This window comes from Colias eurytheme, chromosome 6 (assembly GCF_061535395.1).
Source record: "Colias eurytheme isolate Ceu_HAF_F1 chromosome 6, ilColEury1 Martin Lab GWU primary, whole genome shotgun sequence".
NCBI classification, from domain to species: domain Eukaryota; kingdom Metazoa; phylum Arthropoda; class Insecta; order Lepidoptera; family Pieridae; genus Colias; species Colias eurytheme.
The window spans coordinates 2694426-2715831 of record NC_142985.1 but is presented as its reverse complement, the minus strand read 5'-3'; the positions used below and the strand labels follow the sequence as shown (position 1 = coordinate 2715831).

The window sequence follows — 21406 nt, the reverse complement described above, 5'->3', positions numbered from 1 at the left end:
CAACTCATATCTTATTAAAGCATGATTTATATACGCTCATTGAAAATTTATTAATAATTCAACAGCATTTCTATTCGACACGATCTATAATGTTGTTTTTGAGACAAACTTTCTTTGTATCGAGTTGTAACGTTTATATTGAGATTGCTTCTTTGAATTAAGTAATGTTTTATCTTTTTAAGTTATGTTATCTTAATGGTTCTATTAAAAGCATATTTTTGTAAATGGTAATGGGGTTTGTAATGTAATTATTACAAATTGCCAATTTGCTAATAAACTACTGACCAATGGTCTATGGATTTAGTTGAACATTAGGTGGTTCAATAAGGATCTACTTGAACTGGACCATCAGGACCATAAGTATGAGAAGCGGTTTGCCTTTCGTTTCTTCCGTTATAATTTAGATATAAATATAAAAAATTCACCATTATGTTTACTTTTTAAATAGTGGATCATGTACAATTGAGTAATTGAGTACAGTATATGCATCATGAAGTCCTATATTTTTTTATAATGTGCCGCGGAATTTTTCCTCGTAACTTGTGTAATTAGTTGATCATTCATATACATTAGGAATGTAATCCTCACAATATTTCTTTATAAGTCCATATTAACAGTTTTGCCTCAGTAACAGTCCATAACAGTATTCATAAAATCTTACCAAGACACAGAATAAAGTGCTCCTAGTTGACAGACAAAGAATTTGTTTATAACACTCAGTAGATAATAAATAACTCAAGATTTAAACCAGTCTCATCTCGTCAGTACAGGGAGATGTTTATCAAGTGTTATCAGTTATAATTATGTGTCTGATAATGCAGTCTGTGCTTGAATCACGTAAATGGCACGCGACAAAAAGTTAGTTGGATTTCATTTTAATTTGTTTAATTTCTTTTCAATTTGTCGTTTGTGTGTGTCGATATGGAACTGAATAAGGTAAATTTGTTTATTTATGTGTGTGTTTATAATGTGTAATTGTGTGTATGTTTGTGGAAAACTATAATTTTAATATATTTGAACAGTGAAACATTGTGAGTTATGATACAAAAGCGGGAAAAACTAATTTTCAAAAGTTTTCTAGGATATTTCGCTTTAGACCTGTTACTGCATAGTAAAGTGTATAGTTTTGTTTGTATTTAAATATGAGTGGCTAAAAAGAAAGCAGGAAAAGCGTTTTCTTCAAGCGTCTGATGACTTTTCTGTGCTGTGAAAACAACTTTACGCGCTATAGGGGACCTCTTAAAGGTTATACCTATACAGTACTTAGTATAATAAAAATAGAAAAAAAAACAAACATTTTGAGCTGTATACCTATATTAATCATAGATGTTTACACTGTATTTGTGAAATATGCAGTGTTATCGTCTGAGCTAATATAATTTTACTATCTTTAATTGCGTTACTGTGAACTTAGGCAGCTTCTACAAATGCTGTAAACATATTTAACTTCTTTAGTATACAAATATTATTATTATTAGTTGCCTTATTATTTTTATTAATTTACATCTAATTATATATCTCGTAACGGTCAGGTGATTACTTAACAATAGTCAGAAAAAGCGTATTTTCTTATTTTATTCAAATTTTCATACTTCTATTTATCTAACTACATAAAAAACTACATGGTCATACATACAGGAGGTCTATAAGTTTAAATGTATCAAGCCTTTGAATTCCACACGCGGATCAAAAACATTTTTTATTTATCGTTATAATTAGCCTATAAAGATTTTTTGATGGACATTTCAATTTAGTTTTTTAGTTAATTCACAAGAGTAGGTAATTTCTAAGTACTGTATTACGTGTCAACTTTAAATTGCTTAAAGGATGTTGTACAACATCAAATATGTAGTTAAAATATAACGGTGCATGTACATCAAACGAACATAGAGCAAGAACATTCTTTCGTGATCTTCACTACATAGTATAAAACAAAGTCGCTTTCTCTGTCCCAATGTCCCTTTGTATGCTTAAAACGGATTTCGATGCGTGGAAGGTTTTAGTATATAATTAATTAGGTTTTAGACAAAGCGAGCGAAGCCGCAATCGGAAAGCTAGTTTAGTATAGGCGAAAAGTCGTATTCAGTGTCGTTCAGTATTAGAACATTGCAGAGAATATTTTCGAACGCACTAGAAATATCGAAGGATGCTCTACGCCTGTTTATCCAAATAAGGATTTGACATAGTTGGGTTAGAATGAGCATTCGCTCGTTTGATGGGAATGCGCCGTTAATGATTATTTTCAGCAAGTGAGATTATATTACAAATACTGCTTCAATTTCGAATCTTATTTTTTTTTAATCGAATCATATGAATGTCAAACTGAATGTGTATATTTAATAAAATTATTCAAGAATAGGTACATAAATAACCATAGAATACATAATCTATACTTATAATAAATCTGTAGAGAGGCCAATTCTGTACATGAAATATATTTAAAAAAAAACTATGAAGGGGTGATAAGGGATCGCTACTGATGCCAAAAATGCAATCAGTAAAATTTTTGTCTGTCTGTCTGTCTGTCTGTCTGTCTGTCTGTATATTCGCTATAGAAACAGAAACTACACGACGGATTTTAACCAAATTTGGCACAATTATTCTTCATACTCCTGGGCAGGTTATAGTAAAAGAATCATGTAAATCGGTTTAGAAACACCAAAGTTATACATGAAATACGCTATAAGTCATCGCGCGTGAATACAGAATCATGCCATAAGGATTATTTTCGTGTATCAGTTGCCGCGTTCGACGCGCTTCGCGGCGGGAGCTATAAAAAGGCGGCGGGTCTGCACCCGTTTCGCGTTGTCACGGCATCACGTGTGAACGGCTGAACCGATTGCGATAATTCTTTTCTATTATATTCCTTGAAGTACGAGGATGGTTCTTATGTAGAGAAAACGTAAATATGTTCCACGGGCGAAGCCGGGGCGGACCGCTAGTGTTTTATATATTCAAAACCTTACACTACGTTCAAAGGGTCCATAATAAATATCTTAGTATAAAAATAATGTGTATAAGCCCCTTTATTATCTGCTCATTACTCGACAGGCCAACAAAAACTTATCATTTGATATGGCCATAAACACTAAAAAATCTATTCATAAAACATTCAAAGACTCATCAATTGAGATTGATTGATACGTACAATTTTACTGACCATAAAGGGAATGATATATTTTAACAAATAATAGTTTAATGGTTAAAGATTTGGGCAATTAACTTTATAGAGCCTGAGACTGCCTAACTTAAAATGTGTGTAAGGCCCGATGAGTTAAGCTATGTTGTTTTTATTTCGTTTTTTAGAAATGTTTCTGGAGTAAGTAGGTAGGTATAGTATCTGAACAACAATGTTGTGATCAAGAGTGATTTGAGGGTAAGGAAGATCTCGAAAACGAAAAACGTTTGAAGAAATTCAGGCCTAGTATACAAAAAATATATGAATATAAAAGGTACTAGGTAATAGCTGGATGTTTGCTAAATTAACAATAAACAATTCAAATTTGGCCCTTGTTTTCCGACAATTTCGTGGCGAATTAAATCTGATAGCACAAGATTTGGATAAGAACTGTTTCCGCACGCATAATTATAATGTTTATGTGTAGAATTAATATTAAGAGCCAATAAGAAAACCCAGTGAATGGTGTGAGTGTTAAAAGAATAGCTACACTGTGTTTGCATGTTGTTTGCTTCTGTTTTGATTAATGGTTTAATAATGGCGCGGAAAAGAACTTATTCAAATTTCGAATTTTATTAATTCAATTTTTTTTGTTTTAAAGCTAAATGACGTAATACATGAAAGTGATGTTGTAATAAAAGTGAACAATTATCATGTCTGGACACCCGAAGAAAAGTCTTGGTGGAGACGGACACCATATAAACACAAAACGGTTATATTGAATGATGGTATTTAAATTTATTTGTTTTTAAACAATACACTTCTATTGAAATATTATAAAGGATAAGAAAAATATAATTGAAGATCGATTTATATATTTATTTATATAGGAATTTGCCTTATCTTTATTTAATATGTTTAGTTTCAGCATGTTTTAAAACTGGTGAATTCACAGCCGTAATTGGACCAAGGTAAACAAAATAGTATATCGTGTCTAAGCTTTGTCTAATGCACAACTAATGCATAATTCTCTTCTAATTATTTATGGCTCAGGACTTATTGCAGTGTAGTTATAGGTATAGTGTACAAATTTCTTACAAAATACTAGGTTTATGATAAACATTAAAAACTCACATATTTCAGTGGTGCCGGCAAAACAACCCTTTTAGTTTCCATAGCAGGCAAATGTAATCTACCGTCGTCTGGTACAATTAATATCAACAATGTCAATGTCACCAAAATGCAGCGAGGTGTCGTTGAAATGGTCCCGCAGTTTGATGTCTTTATGGATAGCTTGACGGTCTACGAGCATTTAGTTTTTATGGTGAGTCGAATGTCCGTTAAAAATTGACGCTAATTGGAAATAGATGGAAGAAGTTGATAATAGTTTGTATTAGTGCCAATTTTTCAATCCTTGGTTAAAACTTATCCCTTCAAAGATTACACAAATACCTATGTAATATACAAATGTTCTGTAAAATATCAAAAGACGGGCAGTTAGAAAATATTTCTGAAATGGTTGTTTAAATCTTGATTCGAAGAATAAGTTTTAACCAAGGATTGAAAAATCAACCCTTATTAAAAGATGGATCGTCGATATACTTCTTAATTTATGTAAAAAACTAAAAAAGCTATTACACACAAATCTCGCGATCCGTAAAACTGTAAAGTTCAGAATATAATTATGTATTTAAATCATCGCACATCTTTTCTCTTGGCCTCTTTCGAACAAATCATGTGCAATATTCCTTTTTTGAAAATGTTTTTTTTTTATTTGCATTAACGTTATGCCTGGAAATAGAAACAGTTTTAAAATAAAAATTTTAATTAATTATTTCACGAATATATGTTGTTGTTTCAGACAGAAATGAAATTAGGCAGTGTTAAAAAAATACAGAATAGAAATATACTAAAATCCTTAATCCAAGAATTGAAATTGAAGGCACTTGAAAATAATCCAATTTGTACGTTATCTGGTGGTGAAAGAAGATTATTGTCTCTGGCAACATCTGTAAGTATAACGAATGAAAAATATTATGAATTAAAATGTTAATAAATTAAGTATTTATTATTATAGTTTTTTTATTCGATTTAATCCAATTTTTAAGTCTTTGAATTTTATTATAAGTTTTTTTTTATCATTGACATAGATTATACTTCCACCATAGACATTGACTCATACAAAGTTATAATTCTGTTTTTTTTTTAGAATTTCATTTGAATTCATTTAAAATTATTCGACGCTTTTCATTTCATTTTTCATTAAAATAATAAATGTTCATTGTTTCTATTGAATTGACGGATTTATTTTTGAAAAAGTATTATTAAAATTGATAGTTTAAAGTTTGTCAAGATTTAGTACAGTTGTATTTTTTTCAGTTACTATCAAGTCCTCTTGTTTTGATATGCGACGAGCCAACCACAGGTCTGGATAGTTACAATGCTTTACTAGTAATTGGCGTTTTAAAAAAACTCTCAAAGGGCGGGAAAATAGTCATATGTTCTGTACATCAGCCATCTTCTGATCTCTTCAAAGAGTTTAATTCTGTGTGTTTGATGTCGGAGGGAAAATTGGTGTTTCATGGAACACAGCGGGAGTGTAAGGAACAATTTGAGAGGTAATTTTTGGTATAATTTTTACGTTTTTGTCGCATTTATATTGTTAAATGACTTCTCTAGTACAATTTGTATTGTTGTGTAAGATACATTGTAAATGAGAATTCATTATAGCAGAGTTTAAATAAATTTCTAGAGAATAGAAAAAATTCGACCACGAGGACGATTTAGGTATAACGCGAATCATGTAAAAAGAACGCTGGATGAAAGTTATGGGGTGTGTTTTGGCATGTATCGAGTTTAGCACGAAAGTTATTTGCTGCTTATTTTATTGTTGAAGTAGGCTCTCGAGTTGTGGCTTCGCAACTACATATTTGTTATTCTTATATGTACCACCTCATAACACCAAATAGACCAATAAATCGCCAATGCGCAGCTTAACCGTCAGCGTTCTTTTTACATGACCCGACCTATACACAGTTTTTAAATACATATCTGCTAGTTTATTTTGGTTAAACGAATGTTAAACGTCTTCTTTTCATATTAGATACGCTTTTGCTGAAATATATTATGTTGATTGGTTTATTATAGCAATATTTATAGGTTGTGTGACAAAGGTATATAAAGTGTATCAAGCATGTATCAAGCATACCTTGTTCAAAATAATAACAAACAGATAATAGTAAAAATAAGGCCGGTTGCAGAGCTTCACCGACCATCAGTGCGTACGTCAGTCGCGCTTGTCATATGTATGGAAATTCATAAAACCGTTCATAGCTAGACCGACCATACGCACACGTTTCCATACATATGACAAGCGCGACTGACGTACGCACTGATAGTCGGTAAAGCTCTGCAACCGGCCGTGTCGCGATAATAATTTGATTCCACTTTTGATTGAATGATAAAGAAGTTTTAATGTGACAAATAAATATATGAAGGAAATGTTTAATTAGAAACTAAAGGTGCCGCTATAGAAAACGTGAATTTTAATATCAAAATAAGGTGCTATATTTCAATTTTTAATAGAGAATATTAATAAAAATGATATTTTGGCGGAAACGCTCGTGAGCGGAAACAAAACAAGTTATAAACATTTTTTATTGCAATATGCTACCGAGCTAATGTTGTAATTATCTTATCTTCTTTATATATAAAAATGAATCGCAAAATGTGTTGGTAAGCGCATAACTCGAGAACGGCTGAACCGATTTCGATAATTCTTTTTTTATTATATTCCTTGAAGTACGAGGATGGTTTTTATGTAGTGAAAACGTAAATATGTACCACGGGCGAAGCCGGGACGGACCGCTAGTTATTAATAAAAATATATCTACTATTATTATTATATACGTATATAGGTACTTTCATCTTTCTTATCTATACTAACATTATAAAGCTGAAGAGTTTTTTTGTTTGAACGCGGTAATCTGCGGAACTACTGGTCCGATTTGAAAAATCCTGTCGGCCATAAATGGTATAAAATTTAGATTACTATCAATTTGTGTGTGTGTGTGTGTGTGGCTATGAAACCGTTTCGTTATAAATTTAATATTTGGTATTTATCTTTTATATTTATATATATAGTAGGTAGAGTTTATTTTTTAACTTTATACTAAAAATAAATAAAAACAATTATTTTCGTAGTCCGAACATTTTTAAAAAAATTTCATGTGAGGTACCTATGTACGAACATACGAATTAAGTACATAGACATTTACAAAAAAATCCATTTGATGAAGAAGAAAATATGTAGAATCTGCTAAATGCTATTGTTAATACCATTATAATTTAAATATTGTTTACATATTGACCTTTAAACAACAACAAAAATCCTGCTTTGTTAAATTTATTCTAGCGCCGAATTCTTTTCAGAATGCATAATAAATAAGTTTTGAATAATTTGTATTGATTATACATACTTGTTTATGTTTATTATCTATATTTATTTATTTAAAGTGCATGCAAATGGGAAAAGGAAGTCAATTACAGGTTTTAAATTTTTTCTCTTTTTGAATTTTGAATTTTGAGTGTTTGCATGTTTTTTTTTTTTTTTTTTTTTTTTTTTTTTTATGTTAATAGCAGGCAAACGAGCAGACGGGTCACCTGATGTTAAGTGAACATCGTCGCCCACTTGCACCCACAATACCAGGGGTATGGCGAGTGTGTTGCCGGCCTTTAAGGTAAGTGTACGCTCTTTTCTTGAAGGTCCCCAAATCGTATCTCATTGGAAACACTGCCCGCGGGAGCAGATTCCAAATTTCCGTAGCACGAGGCAAAAAGCTTCTTTTAAAGCGAACTGTTGTTGATCGCCAGCTGTCCAGATGGTATGGATGGAATTTGAGCTTGTGACGTGCTGTACGGTGGTGGAATTCAGCCGCAGGCAGTGTTCCAAACAGTTCTTCAGAGCACTCCCCATGATAAATGCGGTAGAAGACGCATAATGAGGCGACTTCTCTACGCAGTGCTAAAGAATCAAGCCGATCGGTTAGACTTGGCTCGCCAACGAGGCGCACAGCTCTCCGTTGGATTCGGTCAAATGGAAGGAGATACTGTTGAGGTGCACCGGCCCAGAGATGGGAGCAGTATTCCATATGCGGCCTGACTTGCGCCTTATAAAGGTTAAGGCGATGGCTCGGAGTGAAATACTGCCCCGCTCTACAGAGTACACCTAATTTCTGGGAAGCTAACTTAGCTTTTCCTTCCAGATGACAAGAGAACTGCACATCACTCGTGATTTCGAGACCAAGAATTCCGATACTGGCTGTGGGTTTAAGGGGAGTACTTTGAAAAATGGGAGTCGCGATAAAGGGATTCTTCTTAGCGGTAAATGCGCAGACTTGTGTCTTATTGGGGTTAAATTGGACCAGGTTAATTCGACCCCAATTCGAGACTTCATCTAAGGAAGTTTCGATTTCGGACACAAGATCGTTCCGGCACTCAATGACGCGATCCCGAGAGATATTGCTTCGGCCGGCATAAACTGCATCACACGTACTGTCATCTGCATAGCAATGAATGCTGCTAACGCGCAGCAAATCATTGATATGCAGAAGAAACAGTGTGGGAGACAGAACGCAGCCTTGTGGTACACCAGCATTCACGAGCTTAGGTTCGGAGCATGAACCGTCGACCACGACTTTCATACTACGCTCAGCGAGAAAACTGGCGACCCATCGGCAAAATTTCTCGGGAAGCCCATAGGAAGAAAGCTTCGAAAGAAGCGCTTTGTGCCAGACCCGATCAAAGGCTTTCGCTATGTCCAAACTGACCGCCAATGCTTCACCCTTGCTCTCTATCGCCTCCGCCCAACGATGTGTTAAATATACTAGAAGATCACCAGCCGATCGTCCGTGACGGAATCCATACTGACGGTTTAATTAGTACTAGCTGTGCCGCGCTGTTTTACCCGCATTGCTACGCTCCTATCGGTCTTAGCATGATAATATTATAGAATATAGCCTTTGTGTTGACCCGACCTGTTAGTAATATTCATGCAAAATTTGAATTGAATCTATGCATTACTTTTTGAGTTTAGCCCGGACATACATTTAGACAAAAAGACAAAAATCCTAAAAACTATGATATTGGCTTCGCCTCAAGTATTCTTTTAAAAATAATTAAATCTACAGTTTTGATTACGAATACAAAGTTTAATTTTTTATACGGTAAATGCTGTATTTTACGCTCGATTTTTTCATTATGACCTATATTATTTATTAGCGAATAAATAACAATTTATTGCACATTCCAGGGTAAACCTCAGATGTCCAGTTAATTTTAACCCGGCGGAGTTTTACATTAGAGCCGTATCGAATACCAACAGGTGTATCAAAGAAATTATGGAAAATAACCGAGACCCTTCGGCTTTCGGTACAACCGGTTCACCGACACTGCCGCAGATACACACGTGAGTTTACATTGTGTCGGCACGATATAATGTCGTGTACGATTTGTCGTTACTGAAATGTGTAATATGTAGTTTTTTTATTTAAATAGCAAAAAATAAAAATAATACAAATTTGTGAGATTTATTATAATATGTAATGTACAATATGTATTATGTAATTTTTTTTTATTCATTTGGCTTGATTGACAGGGCAAAAAGTCAATAAATTAAAGCTCAAATCTTCTCTATATTTGTACTAAATTTAATCCAAATCCATTCAGACCTTTAAAAATGAATGCGATACAAACTTACGGATTAGAAGAAAAATGAAATATGTAGGCTACATACTTATTGTGTACATACATTATACATATATGCGTTTCCTAGGCACATTTTTTCAGAAATACCATTATAAGAAACCTATTAATACCTACGCTTAGCAACAAATACTATCGTATATTTTCCGTTACTTTTATAGCCTTCTAGCAAATGTAATAAAAAACTCGGCCGGAAATTAAATACAATATAATTAGGTTTAAAAGAAATAAATAATATCAATAATGTTTTTTTATTTATTTTAGATGCCAAAGGAATTGGTTTAAACAAGTGCAATTAATGATTTGGAGGTCTTCTCTATCTTTAAAGAGAGAAATGAAAAACTATGTGTTTCAGCTGTTTATTTGTACGGTGGGTAATTTAAAATTTTATATTGAATTGTATGAAATACTAGCAAACCGGTTAATGAACGGTTACGACTTAGGGACCTTCAAGAAAAGAGCGTACTCCTACCTTAAAGGCCGGCAACGCACTAACAATGTCCCCGGCATTGCTTGTGCCTATGGGCGACGCAGTACACTTAACATCAGGTGACGCGTCTGCTCTGTTGCCTCCTCTTATATAAAAAAAAAAAACCCGGCGAACTCCGTTTCGCCACCAAAGACACCTTTTCTTTGCTATAAACCCACATATAAACCTCACGGAGCCCGAGACCTTTCCAACGAATGCAAAACCGTGGAAATCAGTTCGTGCGTTGGAGTTATGGCGTCTGGAAGGAAAACCCGACTTATTTTAATATAGTAGATAACAGTTATAACTACGAATGTATGTACTGAAAAGTACACGTTTTTATTATAAAGCTTCATTTTTTAACCTATTTGAATATATTTTGATAAACTTTTTTGTTGACGGTGGACCAAGCTGAGATAAAGAGAGGAAATAAAAATACATATTTTCACCTAGACTAGATATGAAAATATTACTTTTTTATATCTTTTTCTTACAAACGAAGACTTGTCAATTTATGTAAACCGTGTGAAGTATATTGAAAAACTACATCAGACTGATTAGTTCCCACTAACCGGTAGCGACATTTATTGGTTCTATGGAATTTTAAATGTCTATTTTTTATGATAACGTATAGCAATTATTATATTGAATGCTAAGTGGATTTGTCTATTGAATTGCTTACAAGAACTCATTAAAATCGGTTTGAACATAAAGTATGTAAGGATTTTTATTTATTGCATAAAATTCATAAAAATAATAATGTAAAAAAATGTAGTTTACAAAACTAGGATCGTTCGGTGGTCGAAATTCCTTTTCATTTTAATGACTCTTACATGAGTCAGCTAAAAAATATGTTAGACAAATTTGCATAATATTATATTATACGATCACAAGATTAGTATTTTTGTGTTATTTATAGAGACCCACAGACATGACCCACGTAAAAATGCATAAAAAACATCAATAGGTTTTTCAGAAAAGGCTGTTTGATATATCAATAGATACGTCTTAATAGAGAGTTAATCGCAATAATAAACTGTATTACTGTTTAGGTTACTGTATATTTTACTAGCATGCCGCCAGAGTTGAATAAAAATGCGTTTAACTCGATATGCTTTTAAAGCTTTCAGGGTGATATAATTTTCCGTTAGCTAGCTTTTAAGTATTACCATTCAGAAGTTTCACTTCTGACACGTATGCTCGGCTCTTTTTTGTGTATGTATCGATATACAGGGTGTCCCACTGTTGGTATACTAAGCTCAAAGGAGGTTATAGTTTTGCATACGCTGAGTACGTAAAAAATACTTAAACAGCATAATTACGTCAAAAATTTTTTGCTAATTTTTTCCTGAAAATTCATGTTTTCTTCTCTAGCTTCACACAGTCGGCATATACCGCTACTCTAATGTGAGCATTTTGTCTATGAGTTTTCATATAATCTTTAACGATACCTCACGTGCGGTTGGCAAAGTTGGGCGGGTTGCTTTTTAGGGGTGTACATATAGAGTTTTAAGAATTCATCTATTTGAAAAAAAACTTCGTCTGGAATTTTTTTAACTATTTTTAACGTGATCAGTGTATGCAGGACTACAAGTCCCTTCGCGCTTAGTATACCGATACTGGGACACCCTGTATATTATGTATTCCTTTTCAGCTGATATCCTCGATAATAATAGGCACATGTTATGTTGGTATATCCGGGCAAACGCAGCGCGGGGTCCAAGACATGAGAGGGTTCCTTTGGCTCATGTCTTCGGAGGTCTCTTTCAGTTTGTCTTATGTAGCGTTATATGCGTTTGAGTTTGACCTCGTGCTGTTCAAGAGGGAGGTGGGGGTGTATAGCACTTCGGCGTTCTATGTGTGCCGGTTTTTGACGTTGGTGAGTATTGTATAATACTTTTTTAATCAGTAAAATATCAATGATGATTTCTCTAGGCTAGGCATAATGTGCACGGACATCATACGGGTGTACCGTTCTTTGTATCGTTTTCGTTGATTCTTTGACAAAAATTGAAGTAGCTTGAAAAAATAATTGTGTGTGCAAATTGTCCTGAAAAAAATAAAGATTTGCTAGTAGGTATTCTTTAATTACAATAACTTTACAAAAGATAAGGAGTTTTTTTTTATTTCTATTCGTAAAGTATTTTAAACGAATAGTTAGTTAAAGTAATATTGCATAAATTATTATAACTCAATTATTAAATAACTAACACTACGGTGTATACTAGTCTTATCATTTAATAATCGAATAACGGTTTTACATAAACAAGCCAGCTTATTAGTAAAATAGAAACACCGTGGGTTCCACTAAATGCCGCGTGAATTTATGAATGTTTCCAAATGACAATAATGATTAAAAAAACCATAATATTATCATCTACTAGGTACTTATTCTACTATTTCTTACCACGAACTATCCAAAAAACGAAGACCATATACCTAATTCAGTTGAGCCACTGTTGAGTCATGAGTGGTCCATTCAAATTGGTACTTATTACAACTCCATTTTTTTATAGAATGCAGACAAAAAATTATTACATATTAATTAATATAATATATCTTGACAAAACAAAGCACAGTTAGAAAAGTTGTATAACAAAAAATATTGATTGAATACACAGTATTTCGGCTCATAGCATCTACTAAGTAATTTTTTTATTTGAACAGCAGGTGCGGATTAGTTAGTAGCTTACCTACGCTTGTCACTTGTCAACCCACATTGTTATTTACTATACAGCATGTTCATAAAATAACACGCCTACAGAACAGTAACCAGTAAATACAATTATTTTACTACTATAAATAAGTTTAGATAGATAGAACTGAAGTTACATTTGTCTCTATAATTTTTTGCATCTCGACTCAGAACCATCAATTTTACGGAAATTAAAATGTCTATTTGTTTTGTAAATTATTAAATAATCAATAAATTAATAAACAATGACTCAGTCTATTGGGTATGAGTTTTTTATATTATTAATATTCAATTTTTAAATAGACTATATTTTTAGGACACGCTGTATCAATAATTGAAACGAATTTATCTCTTGGACTCAAATCTGTCACTTTTACACTTGATTACAATAATTTATTAAGAAATGCGGTAACGCTAGTTATGTTCAAATTATATCATTTTTAATTTGATTTTGGATTCTTATTAAAAGCAACTGTATCTAGACTATACTGAAATCACTACATAGTATCAAACAAAGTCGCTTTCTCTGTCCCTATGTCCCTTTGTATGCTTAAATCTAAGGCTTAAATCTTTAAAACTACGCAACGGATTTTGATGCGGTTTTTTTTAATAGATAGAGTGATTCAAGTGGAAGGTTTTAGTATATAATTTATTAGGTTTTAGACAAAGCGGGCGAAGCCGTGGGCGGTAAGCTAGTTAAAAATAAACTATTCTTCATATTACTTATCATAAAATTAAAATCTATAATTAAATTGCATGTAATTATTGCATTACAATGTTTTTGCTAGACTTTCTCATCATGATTTGCTACATCAAGTATTCACGCTAGCAATATTGGTTTGACACGTATCATTTATCATATGAAATGACGGCTCCCCGCGATGCAATGTACTTGAATATGCATTTTCATTGCAACTTGATAAATTGTAGATACGCAGTATATTTACTTGAACTTTAAACTTGAGGCTTTTAATCCTATATCTTTATAATCCCTGCTAATATTATAAATATGAAAGTCTGTCTGTATGTCTGACTTTCAAAGCTAAATAAACCACATGACCGATTTCGATTAAATTTGAATGATAACATAATTGAAGACCTAGTGTCAAACATAACCTATTTCTTTTTAAAACATTGACCTTTAAAGCAGAAATCGAGGATGAAAGTGTATGAGCGTGGATTTGTATGGAAGGCACAGCTACTTTAACTAATATCTACCTACCTATATAGGTACAGATCATAAAGGTATGCATATACATATAGGTATTGTCTCTTATTCATATAGGTATTGTCTCTTATTCATATAGGCATTGTCAGGTATTGTCTCTTTCCAACAAAAAACTGAATCGAAATATGTGACTCAACATCTATTCTGATCAAATAGATTTGGTTTAATTGGCCTGTCATTTCGTTGCCATCTTGATTTGGTTTTCGCGTGAGCGTTACAGCCGATAAAAACAAACTAAAGTTTTTAGTAGATGAAAATTAAGAGATCATTACCAGAGGCGGCTCGTGACAAAATTTTATGGGTGTTCACTTGAAATAAAACACTGAAAATACATGGTGTAAAGCAGTACATTTATCAAAAAAATTACTTATAAAGGAAATACATACTTACGTCTTTCTTTTTGGTGTGCAAAAATATCTATAACTTAAAGCGACAAGACATTCGTAAATGTCTGTTGTTGCTTTCATCACAACCATACAACCACGGTGTTTTCACATAATATTGTTCGGATTTAAACACACGCGTAGGTATATGTTTTCGTTTTTGTCGTACATTTTTGCGTAAGGTCAAGTTCAGGCCGTGGCAGTCCCTGCTTTCAATTCAAGCCGAATTTGTAACGTTTTAACACACTTTTTAATGAACGCCACATTATAATTGTTCATTTTCACACTCACAAGTAATACTGATAACTACAGACTATTTCAACACACGTATCTTATGATTTTAATTAGAAAATTCCCGAATTTGCATTCGCGCGCGTGCATTGAAGTTGACTCGAGAGTCGAGTGTTTGTTTATAATATAAATAGTGGCAATGTCGCACGCGGCGGTAAAAACGAACCGGCAACGTTTGCGGGAGCGGCGCACCGAATTTTGCTATCTTTCCATAGAAAATCTTCTGTTTCACGCGCTCAGGGCACTGGCAAACCATCTCTTTCACTCCTATTGGATTTCGTATGTACTAAATATTTTTTCATTGGATCGCAATCGTGAGCGCTCCCCTTCGCGCGTTACTGTATAAATAGGTACAGTATTATTCAAGTGTATGGAATGATGGATATATTCATTGGTATTGACAGTAGATTTTTACGATTACGATTGATTTTAAATAGTAATAATTAATATTAATAATGAAATTAAGGAGTATGATTTTATTATAATTATTTATGGGAGTTCACTGCACCAGCGCTCCTTAGGGCGAGCCGCCTCTGATCATTACTATTAGGTACCTAGTAGCTTACCTAATATCAAATGTTTGTATATCTATTGAAGTATGTTTATAAATTATAGATATTCAATATAATATTACAATTAATAGAATTTAAATTATATTTTAACCAGCTTTTCGCCCGCAGCTTCGCTGGCGTATTCAGAGAAAACCCCGTTTAAAATTATTCGTTATAAAAACTATCCAATCCAAAAATAAAATTTCATGAATATCAGCTCAGCAGTTTTTGCGTGAAGGAGCAATAAACAAACATACAAACTTTCGCATTTATAATATTAGTAGGTTAAATGGAATACTGGTAATGTTTCTCATTCTGCCTACTAAATACTTCGATATTAGATAAGTCAGAGTCTGGTATAGTTACTTCCGTGACCATTAGCAAGGCAATTTATTAGTACGGTAGTGTAAGTGGCATCTTAAAAACACTTCTGTGTATTTTGAACAGAATTGTACAGTCAATTATTTACATTCTAGTCTACTGTTTACTGGCGGTTGTAAAAGGAAGCATGTTTGAAGTCATTCGATTAGTTTTAGGTTTTGAAACTGAATTAAATTATTGTGTATTAAATTATTAAATACATGAATTTCCTATTTAAATTAATAAAATTAATATTTCATTTCAACTATTTCGTTAACAATTTACCTATATGCACAAAGACGATGAAGAAACTAGCATAAAGTCCAAAATGTAAAAAGAAAACATATTTTTACAATCGAAAACGCTCAATCCATTTTCATTATATGTATTTTAATTGACTCGTAGGTTTACCTCAGCTTCTTTCATTTACCATCAAAGCTCTAAATGAATATATTAATATACTAGCGAGTAGCGGTCAGCCCCGGCTTCGCCCGTGATTCTCAAGTTGGATCGAACTGCACATGGTGTGCGAATTTTATTATAATCGGTTAAGTGGTTTAGGAGTCCATTGAGGACAAACATTGTGACACGAGATTTATATATATTAAGAAGATATTTATATAAAATGCTAAATATTACTTATTTCACAGATGCCTCGATGCCTAGTGTGGCCCGTTGCTTACGTCATAATAGCCACACTCGCTATCGAGCTGCCGGATCACATTTTGACAGCTGTCAAATTCGCTGCTGCTCTTATTATAACGGCAATAGCTTCGACTGCATATGGTAAGTAAAATGTATTGAAAATCTAATATTATATTACTCGAAAGAAAACTTTGAAAAACAAAAAAATATCAGTAAAGAAATACCATTGTGTAGATTGACTAAATGTTTAAAAGAAAATTAGTAAAATATTTTTAGTTTCGCCGCAACAAAATAATGAGAGCTGCATTACGTAGGTACTCAATGTTTTTGCGCATGTTTCTTATGAACTTCCAATTTTATTTCAATTGACTAAATTATTTAGGTATTTAAAAGAAAACTAGTAAAATATTTTTAGTTTAGCCGCAACAAAATTAATAGCTGCATTACGTAGGTACTCAATGTTTTTGCGCATGTTTCTTATGAACTTCCAATTTTATTTCAATTATGTCTGCAGGTTAATTAAAGTTCGTCGAAAATTGATTATTTTAGTTTGTAATTAAAATAACTGGACCCACCTCTTATAAAAATAGTTGACTTGAATCTGAGACCTCTTCGTATTCATCATATCAGATTAAAACTCTTCTATTTGCTATTTTATTTTTACCAAAAGAGTAGAAGAAATTCGATCACTTAGGTGCGACCATCGAATTAAATGTGACGATGCCTTAAAAGGCTATTAAAATTAAGGGGGGGGCAGTAAAATTAAGGACGTGGGTTCTAATAACGCCGAATGATTATTTTTTTTTCAATTCTTCAAAAATGTAGGTATAAGTTGTTTTTATTGCAAAATATGTATTTGCTATTTTGATAGAGAATGTTCTAGGTCTTGGTATGGGAGCTCTATTCATTTCTACTGGAGTAATGGGTGACGTCATGCCTTGCGCTGACCTGCCGCTATTCATAATGTCGGGAGCTTTTCTTCGCTTATCATCGCTACCTATCTGGCTGTATCCTTTGAAGTATTTCTCGCATTTCTACTATGGTATGGACGCCATTAGCAATATTTATTGGCGGCAAATTGACGAAATTGGTAAGCTTATTATTCCATTTCTTCGTAACTAGGTTAAATAAGTTACTAGAAGATATTATTCAAAATATATGTTATATGCGGGGTTTTCTTGAACTATTTCTTCTGAACTATGAATATAAGACTAGAACTTGTCGTTTTATTTTCCATTTTATTAAATACTGTACTTATAAGATACAATTCATTTACTACAAAAGACAAAATAATACCTACAACTTGCATATATTTTCTAATTTAAATAGACAAATTCATAGCAAATGCTCTTATCAAATATTATAAACGCATAATCATAACCCATAAATTATATCCAAACAGCCACCAATGAAGTTTTCCTCAATAAATAATATCGATCACACTCGATAAATTATAGACGATAAAATACGCGCCTACAATTTGACATAATATCACTAAATAGATGCATTTTAAGATAGTTAGTTCTAACAATATAAAATAAAAGCCCACACAAGGCTGTCGTCAGAATAGATGGATAGATAATGATATTTGTGGAAGCTATTAAATTGGGCTGAGAATGTGAGGTTAGAACCGGTTCTCATGGGCTATAATTTTGTTACCACAGTGCCTTTTTTTTGCTGATTGTCTTGGTAAAAATAGATGTAAAATAAAGTTCCGGACGTTACCTTGGACTTGATAGCTCAGTTCGTTTTTTGTTCACTCTTTTATTGTGTAAAATGTACATGGTATTACGTGACGATAAATAGATAAATGCATGTTTGTTTTCGGTAATTACATATTCTGAATGTTTGTGTCGTTGATTTTAAGTAATGCATAATTAGGTTCTAATTTAAATGTTGAAGACTTGATTGATGCCTGTTTTTTGTGGGTACAAGAAATAAATTTACTTAACTATGCAAAAAACTATATCTAGTCGTTAAATGATAGTTTGTCCAGGATTATTTTTTTAATATATTCGTTCAAATACTTTCTTCATACTGTAATTTTACATTTTTGTGATAAGATGATGCTCAACTATGAGCTATTCCTAGCTTTCTATTCCTCTGTTTATATGTGTTAGGTGCATTTTTTCTTTCCATAGAAAATTTTCCATTGTTTTTAAATTGTAAATGATGACTTGAAAACAAAGTCCCGCATATTTTTACCTATAAAGTATACAAATAAAATAGATAGGGTAATCAGCATCACATTAATTTTATTAGAAGCTGGCAATGGAATGCCGTCTTATATGAATGGATATTTGTTTTAGTCAACAATAAAAACAGGGCTATGATTCATGAATAACAGTTCAATGAACTTGAGGGTAGAATTAAATTGTTTCACAATTGTTACGCAATGCTTTTTTTAGTTAGCACAAGTTTTTATGGTGGACTTGAACGCATGTTTTTGAGTTCATTGTATTTATTGTAGCTTCGTAATGTATCAGATTGAGATGTATGTAGGCTAGACAAATAAGTCAGTAGCTAGTAACAAATACCATAGCTTAAATTCCTTTGCAGTTGTGTTTTTTGTTTATTTGTCCTTGTATGAGAGTTGCTTAAATTTATTTATTGTTTTAGGCATGATGTAGGTATATAAGTATAAAAGTTTGGTTAATTTCCACTATAGTCTCATCTGTTTCATATAAGTAATATAGAGACTTAAAAAATGTAAACCATCTACATAATATGTACATGTGCTTAAAATCTCTCATAGCTATACCACAGTATTACAATATTATATACCTTAATATGGATTTGATTAGAGGCTGTAAGAAATATAGGTATTTAATGTTACTAACAATCTAGTAATAACTAAGTACTATTATATGTATAAACAATGATACACCCTTGAGTTCTATAATTACTAAGACATTTCCTTGATCAAAGTAAATAGTAGGACAGACAGAGAATAAACCATCCACTTTACCTATACGACGTAAAATCTATTATATGCCCACATCCTACACCTTACCGTGTAATTAACATCTATATGCAAATTCATTGTTTTATGCTGAATAAAATATACTTTGTTAAATATATTGTTAATATAAATACTTATTTATTTATCCTCATGTTAGGTTTATTTACGATTCCTTTTTAACTTGATAAAAAAGAACGTACATTTTGGCTCTTTCATTTGTGGAGGTCTTTTATACTGAACTGCAGATTAAATCTCCCGAGTTCAAGTCACAGATCCGGTAAAAAATCACGTTATTGTCAATTAAATCCGAAATATGTGGCCGTAATGTAGGTACGCGTTAAAAAAGTGATTAAACGGACAGGTTCGGGGGCGGTCAGATCTCGAAATTGAGTTGTCAGTAGTGTGTATTTTGTAGTAATAGGAAACACTACATAGAATGTTTGCTTTGTACATATTAATTACTAGCTGTAGGTACTCCGCGGTTTTACCCGCAGTGCTCCGCTTCTGTTGGTCAGAGAGATGATATATAGCCTATAACCTTCCTCAATAAATGGGCTATCTAACACCGAAAGAATTTTTCAAATCGGATCAGTAGTTCCCGAGATAAGCGCGTTCAAACAAAGAAACTCTTCAGCTTTATAATATTAGTATAGAAAAAAATACGATCCATGATGAAAAATTGACGTGTGTTTTTATTTCCAGATTGTCCATCTAACTCTACCTCTACTTGTTACAAAGATGGAATGGCTGTGCTTGTCGAAAATGGATATTCTGAAAACTTCATTTTTGAAGATTATATGGGATTTCTTTTCGTCACAGTTGTATGGAGTTTAATTGGTTTTTACGGACTCAAAAGGGAAGAAAATAAAGGCTACGCGTACTGAAACAGTTTTTTATTTATAAAAGTATAAATACAATATAAAATACAGTATACAAAATCACATAGAAATTGAGTATAATTATTTATAGATATGGAAATTATGACACATTTTGTACATAAGTGTTAAAAGGAAAATAATTATTTCTAACCTCAACCATATTTATTTTGCCTACGAACTAACAAATCGGATTACTTAGATGATTTTGTTGCATTGTCATTATTTCTAACTAGAATTTACAGTGCGAACAGTTAGTTAAATTATAGGTACATATTCTACTATATTACTGGCGTCTGTAATGTTAATAACATAATTATTTAATTCAAAATAATCATAACGTAATTTTTAAGCAAAAAGTTACCAGATATTTTGAGGCACGACGCGGATTAAATTTTAATTCGATAATTATGTTATTTATGTTATTCACTATGTATAATAATTACAAATATAATAAATAATTGTATACATAATTGGTTAAACTGTTCACTGACCCGTTCGCGTATTATTAAAATTTATACAAAAATAAATAATATTTAATAGACGGGGGTGCCTCTGCTCCTCCTGATGACCATTATAAAGGCTATAATGTGACAAGTGAGGTACATAATGCCCAAACACACGCAGTTTCTCCAAAAGTGATCTTCGGAATAGCCGAATCGCTTCAACACCTCGGAGCCTGTCTTGATACAGGGTATTCCAGGGACGTTAACGCATTTTATTTCGGTGATCGAGTTCCATTGTAGGATAGATACTGATTCTGTGCCATAGTAGAAGCAGGAGAAGTAATGTACCCAGGACAGGTACTTGCTGACGCTGGTCAGGTTGAGGTAGATGCCGGAGAACATGATGCCCACCAGGTCGAAAGGGACCGCGAAGAGAGCGGCGGTTTCCAGTTTGTCGAACGTGGCGGATAGGAATGAACCTGTAATAAGTTTTTGATCATTTAGTGGAATTATAAAGAATAGGTATACAACGTCTTGATGGTCTTGATACTAATAGTTGCTATTTTTCCTTTAATGAGTGACATAAATGTTGGGTGTTGACGTAAATGTAAACAGAACGGT

General features: G+C 32.7%; 2 protein-coding genes across 2 annotated transcripts in view; one reads left to right on the top strand and one right to left on the bottom strand.

Moving 5' to 3' along the window:
• The first annotated feature begins 756 nt into the window (after positions 1–756).
• LOC149907509 (protein brown-like) lies at positions 757–20350 on the top strand. Its single transcript, XM_090102505.1, has 12 exons — positions 757–936; positions 3780–3906; positions 4041–4089; positions 4262–4442; positions 4980–5129; positions 5498–5736; positions 9429–9584; positions 10145–10250; positions 12004–12228; positions 16508–16643; positions 17386–17592; positions 20167–20350. Exons 1-12 carry the CDS (start codon positions 922–924, stop codon positions 20346–20348), a joined length of 1773 nt encoding a protein of 590 aa, XP_089958631.1. The 5' UTR covers positions 757–921; the 3' UTR covers positions 20349–20350.
• LOC149907508 (protein scarlet-like) overlaps positions 20343–21406 on the bottom strand; it is a 65311-nt gene continuing 64247 nt past the window's right edge. The window contains exon 12 of the mRNA XM_090102501.1: positions 20343–21264. Coding sequence (XP_089958627.1) covers positions 20876–21264 — 389 coding nt within the window. The 3' untranslated portion in view covers positions 20343–20875. The remainder of the gene's footprint in view (positions 21265–21406) is intronic.

Excerpts from the sequence above, each read along its gene's own strand:
- LOC149907509 (XM_090102505.1), top strand. Across the intron at positions 4,443-4,979 it reads ACGAGCATTTAGTTTTTATG|ACAGAAATGAAATTAGGCAG; the intron begins GTGAGTCGAATG and ends TTGTTGTTTCAG. Across the intron at positions 17,593-20,166 it reads GCGGCAAATTGACGAAATTG|ATTGTCCATCTAACTCTACC; the intron begins GTAAGCTTATTA and ends TTTTATTTCCAG.